Consider the following 18,971-nt stretch of genomic DNA (forward strand, 5'->3'; position numbering starts at 1 on the left):
CTTCTTTCTCATAATAGCATAAAACATTCAAAATCCCTTTGTGACCACCATAGGGAGATAACTAGACAAGCATCAGCATATTCATCTATGAATAATAGAATCATTAAGATGATAATTTCACAAATTATAATGCTATAACAGTAAAAAAAGACACAAAATGTGATACATAGTAAAATTGCAACTGTGAAAAATGTGTACAGAAAAGAAACTATGTGTTAGGGCAATGATATGATCGTTATCTTCTTTTTTCTCCTGTTTTTATTTTCTTCGTTGGAAATGTATATTTAGAAATTATGACAGTGGAATTCCTAAGGTTGTTTCCTCCCCAGAGTGGTTTGAGCCTTGTGACTTAGCAAAGACGCTTTTAATTCATAGGGAGCTAAAATTTTTTTAGGAGTAACAGTCCCAAGAGTTATAAGTGATATTGCTACTCTGTTACTAGCAAAGCCTCTGGCACTAAGCCAGCTGCCTCGGTGAAACCAGGGTTCACAGAGGCGAAAGGAATCCAACTGTGGTTGTATCTTTCTTCCCAGTGTTGCTTCTGTGGTACTTCCTTGAACATGTACAGCAATCATTCCATTGCATCTTTGCCCCCAAAAAGCAGAACTTGGCAGTAGCACTGAAACCCTTCCTCCTCTGGCTGTCTTGTCCAGGACTTTTATTACACTTGGAACATCAAAAACCAAAGTGGTTTCTGAGAGGTGTATTAATCTGAATGGCAGCTGCATCTTTATTCCACCAACTGGGACTTTAAGCAGACCTACTTCCCACGGCGTCCATTTGAACCTGCTATACTAAAGCATGTTAAGAGGCGTGGGGACCTTACATTATGGGATGTTGATGCAGTAACCCACCTACTGCAGCCCTTCCCATCCTAAAGACTCGCAGTGTAGCTGTACACTGTCCACGGTGTTAGCTTTAGAGTCTGTGCTGCTCTTCTTCTCTCCTCAATGCAGTGATCATGGCTAATCAGTTATACACGGCCGTCATCCGGGGCATACAGAACAGCCACGTGAAAAAAGGAAGAAAACACGCACTTTGTATTACCTGCTTCGGATGATTTTTTTGCTATTCATCCATGATATTTTTTTCTGTTATAGACTATTCAGGTCAAATACCATGTGTCCTTGGACTGTTAGTTTGATCTGTTATGAAGCCTGTTAGTGTGTAGCTTACTCTGTTGAATATACATTTCATTGAGTCAATTCTAGTTGAAGGAGGGGGACAGGTGGAGGTCCTTTGTCACCACATACCATTGTGGATGAAACTAAAGCCTCTGGAGGAGCCAAGCAAAAGGAAAGGATTATTTATCCAAGTTTAACCTGGGAGTTATTTTGTTGTTTCATTTCTATGAGTAAATGATCCTCCTTCCTGTTTTAAAGCAGGTAATTGCTTTGCGAGTTTCTGACTAAGCTTTGCTTACAGTCTTTCATCTGGTTATTTACTCATTTTACTGGAACAGCTTTCAGTCGTCTTTAAGAATTCATTTGACTTTAATGTCTAGTTATCTAGGACTCACCTGGGCCAGGATGAAATGGGGGGAGGGGCGGGGCGGGCACGGGCGGTGGATGATCTGACAAATGGCCTTTGTGGGGGAGCCTTTGATCCCCCCCATGGTGTTAATTAGCTGCCCCTTGTTTTGCTGAGCTTTAAGCCAGATCAGAGTCTGCCGGCCCCCATGGCCAAGTGATCACTGATGAGCGCTGGGACAGTTCGGTCACTTCCCAAACTCGTGGGCTGCTGTAGCCTCCACTGGGATTTGGGATTTGGGATTTAGGATTCGAGCAGAGGTGAGGAGAAGACTGGATGGGTTTTTCTAGGGCCGTGGAGCGCGGTGCTCCTGGCACGTTGCCTGACATGAAGCCCTTCGTTCCATGAAGTAGGAATCCCGAACCCTAGTTTTCCAGTCTTGGAGGCCTGCTCAGTATTTTTAAGTTTTCAAAAATTAAGAAGAAAAATGAATTTTTATTCATGTTCATTAAAAAATAAAAATATAGTAGATCGCAGTCACAAAGATGAAGAGAAAACAGGCAATTTGCTAAAGATCATTGGAAATTGTTACCCTGCTGGCTAGATGACACACCTCTGAAAACAGAGTAAATGACTTAAAAGCAAAAGACCAAGGGTAGACATTACATCCTGCGTTCGATAAAGACTGTTCAGAAACCATGAACTCTGTTCGCGAGCAGTGAACAGCGCCTGTGCCGGGTGCACGCGCCGTCTAACTCCGCTCTGTCCTTCGCTGCCTGGCAGATGGGGAGCTCTCCGTATCCAACGAGGACGACTCCCTGGAGGACGGGCAGTCCCTGAGCTCCAGCCAGCTGTCCCTGCCTGCCCTGTCCGAGATGGAGCCGGTCCCCATGCCCAGAGACCCCTGCTCGTACGAGGTGCTCCAGCCTTCAGACATCATGGACGGCACAGGTAACGCCCTGCCGGACTGCGGCACCGGTCCCAGCGGGCGGCACTGGGGAGCTTCGGCCTGAACGGACTGGGGTTCTGTTCGGAACTATCCCGAGCCTAAGAATCTCCTGGAAATAGAGATGAAAGTGACCAACTAGTACATGCTGAGTATAAAACTGGAGAGGATATTTACAGTTATTGTCCTATAGGTTTAAAAAATATTTTTATAACTTTAGGATCTTTAAAGAGATATACACTGTTTTTGTAATAATGATGATTTAAAATGACATTTTTTAAATTTTCTAACACTCATTCCTATTAAGATCAAGCTAAAGAATCCTGCACTTCTACACGGTACCTACCTAGTTCACCGGTTCCTAGAGCCCTGGCGTGCCCTCTGACCTTAGACCCAGTGTGCCAGTTAATGGGTATATCAGTTTAGCAATCTGCATCAATTTACTGTCTACAATCAATGTGTTCATTGGCCATTAAATTATTTACGATTTGCAGGTTAACTGGTATCTGCCAACAGGTGATTTTCATGCTAGAAAGCTGTCACTCCCATTTTGGTCCAAAGCCCTCTAAGTGGTCACTCATTCCCTCAGGAGATTTGCAGAGGGGTCCTCCCTAGCCTGAAGGCGGGACCCTCCCCAGAGCCAGTGAGGACTGGTCCTTGTTGTTAAGAGACTACTAGCCTGTGGGAAGCGACCTCCTGGCCTATCTGGAGTGGGCAGAAAGGCCCTGCCCTCCCTCCACACCCGGTGCCAAGTCTGCATTAGCAGAGCTCAGGTGGGAGGGCGGGAGAGATGGTGTTTCCAAGTCAGTTCCCAGGCTTCCCATTGGGACCTATGAGTCACTGCTCCATCAGTGTGCCCGACAGTGATAATAACAGTGTCCCTGGAGGCTGGGGGAGAATTTAGCACTCCTGAGGGTGATTGCAGGGCTCTGACGCTACTGGGAACTCTGCTCCCAGATCAGAAAGGAGCAGGGCGGAGAGGAGTCATTTCTAGGCTTTCTCACTGGAGCAGTGATGGGAGGAGATGCAGCTGAGTAAATCCTCCCATCCCTCAAGCTGGGGAGATTTTCCCAAATAAAGCAGTGAACTGTTTTTTTACCTGACCTTCCTTGTAACATTGAATCAGATGGATCTGATCTGTACAGTGAGACCGGTCATTCCAATGAAGCCAAAGGGTATCAGTCTGTCACCTGCCAGGAGGCCAGCACTGAAGGGAGACCTGTGCCACTGCCCGAGACAGCTCTTCCCTGGAGCCAGTCAGGGTGCCCCCAGAGGACAAGAAGAATCAGGCTCAACACAGAGCAAAAGGCAGTGCATTGAATTGAAACAAGAAAACCGTAATTCTCGGGAATAAGAGGAGAGGGGGAGGGGGAAGACAAGCAGGTGTTGACTTGGAGCATCCTCACCTTGTCAAGTTTATGGGAGCTGCAGGGGCAGGAGGGTGCCTGTCAAACTGCAGGGCACCCCTGGAGGCTGCTCCCGGGCTCACACGGCTCCTGAACCTGAGGAGAAGCCACCCCAGGCCTGTGGGTGGCCTGCCTGGTGTCTGCCGCTAGGGTGTCTTCATCACTGAGCATCCCAGACCCAGGAGCAAGGACACAGGAGACCCAGCGGGCTTTAAAAACCAGAATCCACTCTCTTCCTCCCCAGCAAAGGCAGACAGGCCTACAGAAAGGTACTGGCTTTTGGTGCTGGCTTGGGTCAGAGGGGACCCTTCCCCCCTCATCCATTACACCTGCCACTTGTTAGCTGTCACATTCTAGAGCACCCATAGAACTGGTATTAATGAATGCCAGGATTGAAGTGGCAGGACTTTGGATAGTTTTGAGAAAATGCCTTCTTCCTTTTTCTCCCACTTAGTCCTTCCTTAGTGCCCTCCCTCTTCTGCCTCTGCCTCTCTTCTGTGCCCCACGCCAACCATGGCGCTTTGTTGGTGACCTCTCTTTAACTCTCCACATGTACGTGACAACCTGGAACCGTCGGTGCTCTGTCGTGTCGCTGACCCACGTCCCTGTCCTGCGTGCTCCTGCCAGCCCCGCCGGCGCTGCGTTCATGTAATGTCTCCTGTGTGTCATGTGGTTGTCCCCTCAGTGTCTGAAGAGAGTCCCTCTGCCAGTGAGTCTGGAGTCCTCCTGTCCCAAGATCCTTCAGCCAAACCAGTCCTGCTACTGCCCCCCAAAAAACCTGCTGCTTTCCCTGGAGACCATGAGGAGACCCCAGTGAAGCAGCTGTCCCTTCTCAAGCAACCCCCTGCCCTGCCTCCCAAACCCACTGCCAGGATTGCCAACCACTTAACAGGTGAGTCAAGACGTGTGCGGAGGCATGCGGCCCTCCCTTCCCTTCAAGGGATAATCTCGTCTCTGGTTCTTTTGATCTGAACATCTCTTTGGTGAGGTTGCTCTGTGGGACATGTGGTGTTTCCATGTGTGTCTTGGTACACGCAGTCATGGCCTGGGTTTGTGTGTTTGTGTCAAAAAATATTTAATATACACCTGCCAATCATGTGCCAAGAGCCTTCAGTCATGTGTATCTGTAAATATGTACATTGGCTTTTATGTGACTCATTCTAGATTATTTGCCCACCTAGGTGAATTAGAGTCAATGTCAAAATATTTGCAAAGATAAAGAGTGGTACCTTGTTGCCTTCATAATGAGTTTGTCAAAGCTCTAAATACTTTGTCTTTCAATTACTGATCTGAAGCTCAGCATATTTCTTCTCTTAAAATTTATATCTGTTAAGAGAATTTATATACATTCTCTGAACAATGTAAAAAGCAAAGACAATAATCAATAAAACACTGTGAGGAAGAGTTGTAAAAGAAGAGTAAGCTTAAGAATGTTGTCTTAAAATGATTCTTGTATTTTCATTTTTCAAGTTATTTAACAAACGTACCTGTGGTTATTGAATTGGGCATCTAGTCGATTGCACTTCCCTGCATTTGAGCACGAGGGTCAGACGCCACTGGGATTTAAGGTGGTGGTGTGTCAGACACGAGGGATTTCAGAAGATTGTTTCAAGCCTGGATAATAATCCTGCCTGATACTGATCAACTGCCTTTTTACAACGTCTTGGGAGTTCTTAGAGTTTCTATTGATCTCTGTACATTTTTATAAGCTAGAATGGGGATAGAGGATGGGAAAAATATTCACTTATTCTATAATAGAACAACTATAGGGTTCAAAAAAAATAAGTGACTTTTCCAGGCCTGGCAGCAGTTCTACTGGAGCACCACACTTAGGCCCTGTGTCTCCCAACTCCAAGTTCAGTGAGTGCTGTTCCGGAAGAGTTGGGCGTCTGTCACGTGGTATGAGTTCGGTGAGCGTCCAACTTAAACATGGGGTTGTGTCACACTCCGCTATCCGTGCACGCCTCCACCCACGTCAGAGGCTTACGGTTTAAAAAAGCAAATTTCCACCTAAAGGAACCATTCGACACACTAATAACACTGTAGTCGGTGCCCCAAACTTTAAGTGCATAGAAAACCGCAAAGGGGGAAGTGCTCTCAAAGGCCTCCCTCTGAGAGAACACCAGTGTTCACCTGCCTGTCTCATCTGTCTAATAAAAATCAAGTCCTGCTGTACTCGGACTTTTATCATCTGCCTTGTGCGCGTAGTGGTGTTTAGTGAATATTGCACGTGACTTTTGTTAGCTGCTCGGTGCAGATCAGGATTTACTTGATTGACCTCTCGGGGACTTTCCATCTTTGTTGTGAAAACACAGCAGCAACTATGCTCAACAACATTGGCTTTTCTTTGAGAGCACCTTTGAGTCTTCCCTAATTTGTTTCGAGAATTATTTATATATACAGTGGACCTTTGAACAATACATGAGTGAGGGGTGCCAACTCCCCATGCAGTTGAAAATCCACATTTCACTGTTGATTCCCTAAAAACTTAAGTTGTTCCTCAGAATCTGCAGGGGGTTGGTTTGAGGACCCCTGAAGATACCAAAATCTGAGGATGCTCAAGTCCCCTGTATAAAATGGCATAGAACAATGCATACAGTGAGCCTTCCACATCTGCAGTTCCCAACTGTGACTCGAAAATAGTGCAATTATTTAATGAAAAGATCTGCATATAAGTGGACTCATGCAGTTCAAACCTGTGTTTTTCAAGGGTCAAAGGCATATATAAAAATAGAGTGGAGACCTGGCTGGCTGGTGTAGCTCAGTGGATTGAGTGCAGGCCTGTGAACCAAAGGGTTGCCAGTTTGATTCCCAGTCAGGGCACATGCCTGGGTTGCAGGCCAGGTCCCCAGTGGGGACCACATGAGAGGCAACCACACATTGATGTTTCTCTCTCTCTTTCTCCCTCCCTTCCCCTTTCTCTAAAAATAAGTAAATAACTCTTTAAATAAATAAACAGAGAGATGCAGTGCATGCAATCTGATAAAAGATGGCAGGAGAAGGCTGAGCTTGAGCTGACCCTTAAAGCATGAAGGGCATCTGTAGAGAGTGAAGGGAAAACAGTCCAGGACCGAAGACCCTGGGTGAAGACTCAGAGGCTGCCACGTTCGGGTCAGTGACAAGGTGGCTGAGCCAGGAGAGGTCCATCTTGGCATGTATCGAGAGAGCATTCACTGGGTAAAGCGTACGAGGATTGAGATGGTGTTCCCATAGCAGTGGGAAGCCAGAGGTTTTTGAGCAGGAGGGAGATCTGGTAAAAACTAGCCTTTAATTTTTTTCCTGGGTTACTGTGTAGAGACTGAACAGAAAGAAAAGAAGGTTGAAGCCCTAACAAAGAAGCCACCAAGGTCAGACCTACGCCTCGTTCTCCCAAATCACTCATTGAACGAAGCTAAACAGTTTGAGCCTGTGTAAGAGGCTGCTCCAGTTGTTAGAATATGAACTAACAAGCATCGGGCTGATGGCAGTAGAGAGAAAACAGAACACAAGATAAGATATTTTTAAAGAACTGACAAAATGTCTTAGCCAAAAACAACCTTTAATTTATCTAGTTATCAAATTAATGAGGACACACTCCATTTATTCATAGCTTCGGCTTTGTGCCCTGAACGTGAATAGGTTGGTAGCCTTAATATTTGAGGGACTGCAGATATGTGAATTAGCCCAATCTCTCTGGCTTCCCTCATCCTTTCCCCAGAAGAGTGAACTTTCTGCATTATCTGTAAACCTCACCTCTATATCAAATGGATAAAAATGCATGAAAGCCAGTCATCTTAACCATATTGTCCCTGGTAGCCTCATAAATATGATGAAGATGGAACAGGTGCAGAGGCCTGTGGGCTGTGGTTCTGATGCTGTCCTTTTGGATGGAAACTCAGACTTGCGGAATTTTTGTAAGTGAGCAATCAGTCATAATGAATCTGCATCACCACGAGGCAGCTATATTAACCCTGTTCTGTTACTAATTACCCTAAAGACATCTGGGCCACGTCAGAAAGAATTAATAAACTAAGAACTCCGGATTGAGATTTAGGAATTTCTGCATGTTCTCATTGTATGTTGTTCTGTGGACATTTTTGAAAGGAAACACAGTACAGTTTGGAAGACACCAAGCATGACTAACAGAGAGTGATAGTGGTTGGTGGTCAGGTAGAATGCTGGAGGAAGCGTGAGCCTGAACTGGGGCTACTTCTGCGTATATGATCAGGGGAAAAGATGCAGAAATACCACTGCTTTGGTATTCGTCTCCACTTTTATCAAGAAAACCTTAATTAACTTGGAGACTCTTTGTCTTATAAATTTTCTCTGTCCTTGAGCCAGATAGTGAGAAGCCCTCCTGCTCTCCCAAACTGTTTCTTTTTTCTCATACTCTCATCCTCATCCATCTCATCTTGTCCAACAGCAGCCTGCACAGTAACACATAATAGAGCTCAGGTGTTGTTGGCCATTAGATTCCCTTCCATTGTGGAAGTACAGTGCCCAGCAGAACTGGTTGCTTAATGAATATGATCTGAAATGAATGATTCTCCAAATGCATACTTCTTGAAATAACAGCTGACCCTAGAGGAACAGAGTGATGGATGCAAAAAGACAAAAACTCACTGCCTTCTTTCTTACTAAGTCTTTACCAATCGCCTCGCCTGTTCTCCTGTCTCCATAAGTCAAGTATTAGACGATATATGAGTAATGTGTGCCTTGTACATAAGTTATTAGAGTGGCCAAGAAGCCCACTTAGTTTTTTTCCATAAAATAAAGGACACATTTTTCATTTTCACCAATAACTTTCTGGGGGGGTTGAAATTTTTTATTATTGTTTTAAGTACAGTTGTCTCCATTACCAATAACTTCCTTGATTTTGAATATTTTGAGTATGCCAGCTATCTCCCACTATTGGCTTCTAGTGGGTAGAGGCCAGGGGTGCTGCTGAACATCTTCCTATGCATAAGGCAACCCCACAGCAAAGAATTATTTGGCTAAAAGTCAATGGTACCAAGAAACTTCACAAACCACTTTTGACACATTTGATCACTCACAGCACCTTCTCCACACACACACACACACAAATCTTTTTATGTGTTTCAACCTTTTATTTATTTGTTTGTTTGTTTGTTTGTTTGTTTTTGAGAGATGGGAAAGGGAGGGAGAAAGAGGGAGTGAAACATCAGTGTGTGGTTGCCTCTAGCACACCCCATACTGGGGACCTGGCCTGCAACCCAGGCATGTGCCCTGACTGGGAATCAAACCAGCGATGCTTTGGTTCACAGGCCTGTGCTCAACCCACTGTGCTCTACACCAGCCAGGGCCTTACATTTTTTAAATAATAAAGCATAATATGCCAAAAATATGTATTTTCTTCCATCTTCAAAATTAAAATGGCTGCATAAAAATTCGCCAATTTTGATGTTTTTTAAATGCACACTGCTATGCTGCTATGACAGCTGTCACAGTACCAAGTGACAAAATTGTTTTCAATGAAGTTACATACAACCAACATTACTAGAGGCATCATATAGAAAAGAGTAAATGAACTGTTTGGCCAACGTAATACCATGGTTAGGTGCCCCATGAGTGCCATTTGAATAAAGGATAATCAACCTATGTGACAGATGGACTTCACAGTCTGACATTCACACTTGGATAGTAATAATGGCAGCTGCCAGATTGTTAGGAGTTTGCAGCATACCATTTAGACCTGTGAGGTAGATACTATGATCATTATTCTGTCCTTTCCTAATGGAGAGAAATGAAATTTAGAGAAGTTAAGTGACTTGATCATGGTTAATAGTAGCAAGTGGCAGAGGTGGGTTAGATCCATGCCACTGGACTCCAGAGCCGTCCCTTATAACCACTCATTTACACCATGCCCACCGAAATGCCTACCCTTAAAATTAAAAAAACCCCAAATCATTAGCTTTCTTTGTTTTTATTTTGCTTTGCGTGTTTTAATCTATTTAATACAAAAAAAGTATCTAGTCTTTCAAAAATAAAGGTATGTTCTGAAGGCACTTGTTTATAAAGAAGGGAACCTGAGCACAGTTGGGTTGGGTTTCAAAGAACATGCCAGAGGGAGACAGTCTGTGAGAATCGAGATGTGGGAAAATAGCCCTGGCCAGTGTGGCTCGGTTGGTTGGAGCATCGTCCTGCAACCCAAAAGTTCACAGGTTTCCTTCCCAGCCAGGGCACGTGCCTGGGTTGTGGGTTCAGTCCTTGGTCAGGATGCTTGCAGGAGGCAACTGATCAATGTTTCTCTCTCACATTGATGTTTCTCTCCCTCTCCTTGTCTCTCCCTCCCCCCTCTATAAAATATAGATGATAGATAGATAGATAGATAGATAGATAAAAAAAGAAAAGAAAAGAAAAAGAAAAGAGAAAAAATAATGGGGCAAATAACATTGGCTGCATTTGGCCACAATTCAACAACAAAAAAAAGGACTGTTAATGCTCCTTAAAAGCAAGTCCTTCTGTTAATGTAAACGTGCCAAGGGCTTATTTGCACTATCTTTAGAACCTGAAATAAAAAGAAGCTTGCTGTATTATCAGAACTTGGTTGATTGCTAGTTTCAACATTACAAACTACTTAAAACTGCAAATTTACCTGACAAATGGCATCCATGCCATGCGGTATGTTTGAGCCCCAACACATGTCTAATGAGAATCCTCCATCCAGTGCTCGTCAAGCCCAAACCGATGTTCCTATTTACAGCTGCCTCTGTAGTTTTGTAGACACTGTCTAAATGGACTGTTCTACAGTTACATTCTGACACATAATTTCACTGTTGTTCTGTTTCTCTCTGATTCTGTCCGTCCCCATTGCTTCCCTCTTTCCCACCCACCATCCTTGTTCTCCTCTTTTGGCCTCCTCCCCCACAACCCTGCAAAATCATCTAACTACTTTTGCCTCAGTCCTGGCCTTTCCTACCAGAATTCTACTGGGACAGTGAAGGATAACTGATGGTTAGAGCACTGTGACCTCAGACCTCATCCCTGTCTTCAAATGTTAATGAACTGTAAGCCAGAATCCTCAGGAAGAGTTTGCAGGTCCATACTCTCTTGATGACTGATACCTTGAGGGAATGGGAAACTTACCTAACTTTAACTCTTTACATCCATTTCTCCATACTTTTGCAGTCCTGACTTTTTCTTTTCAAAATGCAGAAATGTTTTTTTAGTGCATGTACAGGCTACTGACTAAAACATTCTTAAAACGGTGCTTTCAGCCCTGGCTGGTGTAGCTCAGTGGATTGAGCACGGGCCTGCGAACCCAAAAGATCGCGATTCAATTCCCCGTCAGGGCACATGCCTGGGTTGCAGGCCAGTTCCCAGCAGGGGCCAGTTCCCAGCAGGGGATGCACCAGAAGCAACCATACCTTGATATTTCTCTCCTTCTCCCCTTCCCTTCCCTTCTAAAAAGATAAATAAATAAAATTTATAAATAAATAAATAAATAGATTTACCTTTAAAAAAAAAAGGTGCTTTCAGTTCTTATCTCTACAATCAGACTAAAGATTGCAGCAAAATACCCTTCTTTTTTTGTAGCACTATTAGGTTGGAGATTTAATTTACTTGGCACTTTTTTATTGTGGTGAAAACACGTAATATAAAATTTACCATTTTAACCATTTTAAGTTCAGTTCAATAATGTTAAGGATATTCACCTTGTGTAACAGATTTCCAAAATGTTTTCATCGTGCAAAATTAAAACTCTGTACCTATTAAACACTCCTCCCTTTCTTTCTTCTCTCTTTAATTCCTGGTAACCACACTTTTTAAAAAGGTTTTATTTATATTTAGAGAGAGGGGAAGGGAGGGGGAAAGAGGAACATCAACGTGCAAGAGAAACATCCATCAGTGGCCTCTAGCGCGTCCCCAGCCAGGGACCTGGCCCGCAACCCAGGCATGCGTCCTGACTGGGAATCAAACCTGCAAGCCTTTGGTTTATAGAACGATGCCCAACACACTCAGCCATGTCAGTCAGGGTGGTAACTACCATTTTAATGCTTGTTTGTATGAATTTGAAAGCCCTAGGTACCTCATATAAGTGGAATCATACAGTATTTGTTTTTTTGTTTTGCGGGGGCGGGAGATCTGGTTTATTTCACTTAGAATAATGTCCTTGAGGTTTATCCATGTTGTAGCACATGACAGGATTTTCTTCCCTTGTACAGCTGAATAGAAGTTATATAATGAGGGCCTACTATGTGCGTGGCACTCTGCCAGCCCTCACATAATTTACAAAAGTATTCATTTGCTATAGGAGTTGTAGGCCATTGTAAACTGCAGAAAACTGTTAATATGGAAATATAGAAACATGGCTCTCAAGAAGTTGAAGTGGTAACAGATCAAATCCTTTTGGAAGAATCAGAAAAAGTGTCATAGAGGAGGCTGTATTTGGGACAGGCCTTAAAGATGAATAAAAGTTTGATGAGTAGGGATGGCAGAGGAAGTTGCTGTAACAGGAGAAGCAGAGTACACAGAGGGGCAGGAGTATGAGGCATAGTGTGTTTAAGAAATAGCAAATAGCCCAGCATGGCAGGGACATGGGCTCCTTGTAAGAAAGTAATGAATGATCAGTCGTAATTGGGCTGAAGCAAAACTGTGGAGAGCTTTGAATGCCATGAAGAGGAATTTAACTCTGGTGGAGGGAGTGGGCATCTTTTGCAGACTTTTAGCAATGATGACTTGATTTCACACAAGCTTTTCTTCTTGATGTTACCATGGATAAGACGGTTAACAATGCCGGACGAATGGATGGAACTGCAGGCTATCCAGTATCAACTTGAATTTGCAAAGGGCACCAAGCTGCTCCCCTTAATTCTCCCAGGAGTAAGTTTCCTGAGGGCAGGAGTATGATCTGCCTTGCTCCCTGTTGTGTCCTTGGCCAGCAAGGAACAGGAGGTCTTGTGAGGGAGAGAAGCCTCTGTCTCTGTGATAGCTTCTAAGGAAGAGTTGGGTGGTCATTTGCCCTCAAGTTCATAGCAGAATACTTGTTCTCCAGCTCTGAGTTCTGCCATGAATAAAATCTGATTCTCTTGCTTTGTGTAGTGTGGGAAAGACCCATGATAAAAAGGATGGAAATGCAACCCTGTGTACAAGTAGCCAGCAGGTAGAACAAGACAGCCATCCACTGGTCAAACTTGTGGTCCAGCCTTAGTTGTCAGGGAACACACTGGGAATTTCAGGTGGGAATGGATGGCCTCACAGACGCCAGCAGCAGATGGTTAGACCAGCCACCTCCATCAGTATAAATGCGAGAAATCTGAGTGCATCCTCCAACAGTGAATAAATATTGTGTACTAGACAGATGCAAGTTTAGAGATGAACCGCAGCCATCCTTGTTCTTTCTTTATAACATTTGTGGATCTAACTTGAACTTCTCTGTATCTTCACCATGACTGTGCTACCTTTTAATAGTTTCATCAGCTCTGTATAGTATTTCATTTCACATGATCTAAGTTTACTGCTCTCAGACTTCATAGATATATTCCTCAGGTTCCGGTGTCCTGAGATCAGATGAATACATTTGTGCTTACCTTCATGACTTGTGGTCTTGATTTTATCTCTTCTCATTTCTGCCTGGATTTTCACAAGCTGCAGTCCTCCCCAGTAGACCTGGTCAGATCTTGCTCCTTTCATTTGTCCATCTCTGGACCTTCTCACCTCCCCCCATATGCCGGCCTCACAGGGGGCTCAGGCTCAACAGCTCAGTTATGGACCAAATGGCACTTTCCTCACTCAGTCTCCAAGGGAGGCAACAGTACTCATCATTACTGCAAAAAGAAACAGTATCATATATTTTTATATAGGTGACTTATGAATTTTAACAAAATACTCATCTTTCAACAGGCATTTGTTCTCATGATTATAGGGACATCTACCGTTTTGACACTTCGAAGGGAGTTTCCTGGCAATGTGTAATTTTACTTGGTAAAAAATCTAACTTAATTGCTTGCTCTGGAAAGGCAACATGCCCCGTGACTCAGCTGGTGAGTGACCCCCTCCACGGCCCAGCCTCTCCATCTCAGTGAGGCACGTGCTTTTCCACCTGTCATCCTCCCAGATGGCCTTGGGTGGGGCCAGTTTAAAACAAAAATGTTTCTTTGTGGAAAGTGGCTCTGAAGCAAAGTCAGTTGCTGGTGCTGGGGCTGGTGGTGCACACTTAAGAGCCCTCAATTTTAGGGCTCTGGAAAGTCTTAAAACATATTCCTCACCAATGTCAGACATTTGCTGTAGCCTCCAGATGCTGACCAGCCTTGGGAGAGCAAGCCAGGTGGGCAGACATTTGACACAACTTCCTCACTCTCATTTCCCTCCACACCATCCCTCTCACCACAAGGGGTCAGTCAACATAGGTTGCCTTCACAGGCATCTTATCAAGAAAAAAAGGCCATACTGCCACAGAATCCCTGGGATGGCCTGAAGAAATTGATGGAGCTCCTCTGAGTGTCGTTCTTGCAACTGGGAGAGTCGACTGAGTAGTTCAGTGACACTGGACCCTTATTTAAGTTCTTAGTACACTTCTTATAGGCATGTATGTCTTTGGGTGGAATGTCTATAGCTATGAAAGGAGACCAGCATTTCTGACCTACTAGAACTGCTGCCAGTGAACATTGTGTTCTTTCACAGGATCCCAAGAAAAGCATTTCAAGAGACCCATGGGTGAGGGTTTGTGATGTGGTAAGATTAGAGGGCTGCCCCTGAGTGGCCATTGTCTCTTCTCCATCCATCCTGCCATGGAAAAAGTCCAGCCTCGTCTTCATCAAGAACGAAGAACAGAGACCGTCCTCCAAAGGGTCTGTGCCACTGATTCGGCCTCAGCAGTCTCAGGACCTGTCCAGGTTTCTTAGCTTTTTCCCAGCTGTGATCTGTTGCTGTGCTGCTGTACCCAGGCTCCCACTAGAGCCTGTGTTTGGGGTCCATGCAGCTGCTGGCCACGCAGCAGCTAAGGCCACATGGTTGCTAAGGGAAGAAAATGCACAAGCAAATGGGCGACCACATATTAGAGAGAGAGAGCACCCTTTCTTAGCTGGGATTATATTATCTCTGGTTTGGGAAGGACCAGGCACTTTTTCAAATAACCAGTCAACTTCCCAAGCTTTCATGGGTTTCTGATGGGTCCGCCTTTTAACCAATTCATTCCTTAGATCTTCTAGTGTTGTGCCTCTTATCCAATCCTGTCCTTTTTCCAGGCTAGATGGACAGGTCTTTGTGGTCACCATCTTGGCTCCCACTGCACATGTGCTTACCCTTTGGTTCTGGCCTGTCCCCCCAGTGATCTGCAGGAGGAGGACCAGTGGTTCCCTAGAGAGTGTGGGAAACTAACTTCCTAGCGGAGCAAGCCTGCACTTCCTAGTTGATTGTCCTTAATAATGCCTGATTTCCTTTGCCCCCTTTTTAAAAATTAATATCTAGCTACCTATGCTTACAGAACCAGCAAATGACTGAGAAACTCTTATATCTTTGTTCATTAAGACACTAAGTGCTACTATCATTCACAAGTACTTCTGATACATCAGCAGTTACAAATGGCTTTTGCAAAAGGTGTTAATAAAGTGAGGAAAGAGGCCAGGGGTGTAATCGTTTAAGCCAGACTCATTCTACTGTCCTATGGCAAGAGAGCCAGCTACAGAAGTAATCTGAGGGTTTCATTCTCTTTGTCCACAGCTGTGTCTTGTTTGAAAATACAGCCCTTTTGGGTTTTATAGCTCTCTGACACTCGCAGTTTGGGTTTATGTTCCTTGTTCTCTGGAACTGGTTGTTTTGCTTTTTCCACTCCAGAGGCAGAGAGAGTTTTATGAATATACTGCACCTCAGTCAGTCTGGCTGCAGAAGACTTATGCATTTCTAGGTCAGCATGTGAGGAGCTCCCTGTGCACCCAGCGGGACCGGCCACTGCCATCATTAGAAGTGCAGGAGGTAGAGTGAGCCCTCCAACAGTCCATAAACATCATGCAGCAGAGACATGCAAAGTTTTATTCAGTGGGAGACCATTGAGGTAACAGAGGCATTTTCATCCCTGGATTTCTAGAGGAAAAAGAGCCAAAGTCCAAAAAAAGGTTAGATATCTTTCCCAGGTTTTCTCACTGCTGTGTCTGCATTCTTCTCCACTGGTTCTCAGTACTGGTGTGGGGCCAGGTGCAGGAAACAGCCTGGACAACCCCGCCTTTTCTCTTCCTGCAGTTCCTTGTGCAACACTGCAAACTGCAAAGATGGTCCTTTGGAAGCCTCTTTGCTCCACTGTTTGGTTCACTTTCATCTGTTTTTTTCTCCTACACACTTACAATAGAACCACCATACTCTCCATTGCTTTCTTGGCTTCCATCTTTCCATTGCAAATGGAAAAGCATGAGGCCAGGTGAACTCTCACAGGTGTGGCAAGAGCACCGTTATTAACACTGCAAACACGTATAGTGTTTGGAAATCACAAAGCATGTCCCCATGACCTTGTCTGACCCTCACAACACCAGTGGGGGGAGCAAACATATTATTTTTTTCAGAATCCATGAAAACCTTATCCGTTGAACTCTTGTTACATATTAAGGATTGTACTAGGGTTATTTTATACTTGGGTCCTGTGCTAATCTGTTTGGGGACTCTGTAAAATTATAAAAATGTGCCCTCTGGAGCAGTGAATTAAATAAAGCTGCCCCTTCCTCTGGGGTGGTACAGGCCCGCATCAGCATGGACCACAGGCTGGATTTCAGTGCACACGTCCCCTCAGCTCCTATGTGGAGGTTGTGCAGACGTTCATCCATTTCCTTCTCATAGCAAACCTGTGAGGAGGATAATATGCCCTTTCTACAGGTGAGAAAACCAAGGCTCCGAAGGCCGAATGTCTTAGGCAAAGAAACAGAGCTTCTTGATTTTGGGTCTGGGATTCAGCCCCAACTCTTCTGAGTTCTAATCTAGTGGTGTTTTCACGAGGCTTGCAGCAGAAGCTTCCTGAAGCCCATGTCCAGTCCTCAGAGAGCAAGACCTCCTTCCTCCAGAAGGTCCAGGGCTCTTATCATTTTGTCTGTGGAGGAAGCAGCCTCTTCACCAACAAATGGCTCTTAAAGGATCCTTTCTCAGACTGGAGAGTTCAGTGGGGCCTTGTAACAATGCAGATTCTGATTCAGGAGGTCTGGGCCATGCCCTGAGAATCTGCATGTGTCTCATGCTCTGCTGCTTGCACTCTTCAGACCACACTTTGATTAGCTGAGCCTTAGTTTAAGAGAAACAGATCATTAGGTTCTACCTTTTCACAGTGCTCTAAAGATATGGTAAGGAGGAAAACCAACAAATGTTTACTGAGCATCTGATATGCACTAGGCCAGACGTGCTAGTTGAACAGGTGAGGAAACAGCCAAACCCATTGTGATTTAATTAATGCATCATATCCACCTACTTTAAAAAAGGAAGAAAGGAAGGGAGGGAGGGAAGGAAGGGAAGGAGGGAGGAAGGAAAAGAGGGACAGAAAGAAAGATCAGCAACCAGTTGAGAGAAGTGAAGTGGATTAAATGGGCTCTATGTGAAAAGCTATTACAAAAGAAATCACGCAGGGGCCTGTGAGAACCCCGTGGTGGGCACCTAACCAATCTAGTGGAGGGCAAGCTGGCTTCCTGAGGAAGCACTTCAATAGTGATGATAATGGGAGCAACAAGAATTACAGTTACCATTTATTTACCAGGTTGCATATGCTACACAGTTTATGTATTTTATCTTAATTTTCACTATGTCCTCTGATATATTTACTCATCCCCATTTCACAGATGAAATAGCAAGAGTTTAAGTGATTTGCTGGTGCTAACAGAGCTAAATGAATGAGTGGTTTTTACAGTTTATCTTCCATTTTTCAGTAAGACAAATTTTGGTGATGATTTTGTGCTTCTTAGTCCAATAAAAACTTATCAGCACGTTCTCAAAGTGTGCTCTCCACCGGGGTCAGAAGGATCTAGGAGCCTATTTATCAAATGGACCCCTGAGCTCTGGTGTAGACCTACTGAGTTTGAATCTCTGGAAGGGAGGCACTGGGTTTTGCCTCTCCCTGGTCCCCCTATCGAGGTGGATGAAGTCACTGCCGCCAAGAACTCAGTATCCTGGAAAGAAAACGTGGGTGGCATGCAGTTCAGTACCAGTCCATTCATGTCCCTCTGTCACTCTCACTACAGAAATGCCAGTGCCTCGCTGAACGGGTATCGGGACACATTTCTCTGTTCATCTAACAAATGCTGTAGTACACAGAGGGAAATTCAAACACCCGGCAGGAGGAGGCAGAGGAGTCTGATACATTGAATTAACACTGTCGGGAAAACTAAGCTTTTGATTAATTATTTCTTGCTTGAGACAAAATTTTGAAGAACGGCTTTTTAGGCAAACTTGTCTAAAATGTCCTTAAAGTATTCTAAAGCAAATAAAATAGAAAAATCCACTCACCAGGAGTTAAGAAATCTTATCATTCACAAAATGTTCAATGATAAATGATTTTTATAGATATAAAATTAAATTGAATGTGCTACTGGACAAACTGGTTTATGACCAAATCCTTTCATTGCAAACTTTAGATTTAGGCAAGCTGGTCCCTACATGACTAGACGTTAGGCTCATTAGCTTGCAGTAACTTGGTTTCTTGCACACTGATCGTTCATTTTTCACATGTTGAGGGCATAGAAACGGGCCCTGGACACCTTGATGATGGATGACTTCAGGACGGACGTTTGCTTGGGGGCTGGATGGGGCAGATGCGTCCCCATCACTGAGCTCTGGAACGCCCCAGACTCGGGTAGCACCACACTCCATGCAGTGTAGCGCCCAGAATCAGTGGTTCTCAACTCCCGTGTATATAGGCAAGCACCTAGGAAGCCTTTAAAATCCAAACACCTGGCCCAGAGATTCTGACTCAGTGGGTCCCATGAAGCCTAGGAAGAGAAACTCCTAGCAAACACCAGGGAATGGTTGCAAGTGGTCCTAGGACTCTGATCTAAGGATTAGCACCATTTTCATTTGTTTCTAAGAAAAGGACCTGAGTAAGAGTCTAAGAGTTGTTTTCAAATATGAATTTTTAAACATACAAAGCTGAACCACCCCACCCCCCACCATCCCAGGTGGGATCCCAGAGCGGGGTTGTGGGTGGTCTGCATCAGAATGATCCTAATGTGCCCCGGTGACTGAGA

General features: G+C 44.5%; 1 protein-coding gene across 5 annotated transcripts in view; it reads left to right on the top strand.

Moving 5' to 3' along the window:
* Positions 1 to 18,971, top strand: part of LOC119051265 (phosphatase and actin regulator 1) — a 293,468-nt gene that overhangs the window by 210,302 nt on the left and 64,195 nt on the right. For 4 of the 5 annotated variants that reach the window (XM_053668235.1, XM_053668234.1, XM_037147945.2 and 1 more), the window contains exons 4-5: positions 2,254 to 2,421; positions 4,508 to 4,714. In XM_053668235.1, the coding sequence (XP_053524210.1) occupies positions 2,254 to 2,421; positions 4,508 to 4,714 (375 nt within the window). The remainder of the gene's footprint in view (positions 1 to 2,253; positions 2,422 to 4,507; positions 4,715 to 18,971) is intronic. The other variant, XM_053668233.1, reaches the window with a different exon arrangement.

This window comes from Artibeus jamaicensis, unplaced genomic scaffold (genome assembly GCF_021234435.1).
Source record: "Artibeus jamaicensis isolate MK-2021 breed Jamaican fruit bat unplaced genomic scaffold, CSHL_Jam_final contig_482, whole genome shotgun sequence".
NCBI lineage: Eukaryota > Metazoa > Chordata > Mammalia > Chiroptera > Phyllostomidae > Artibeus > Artibeus jamaicensis.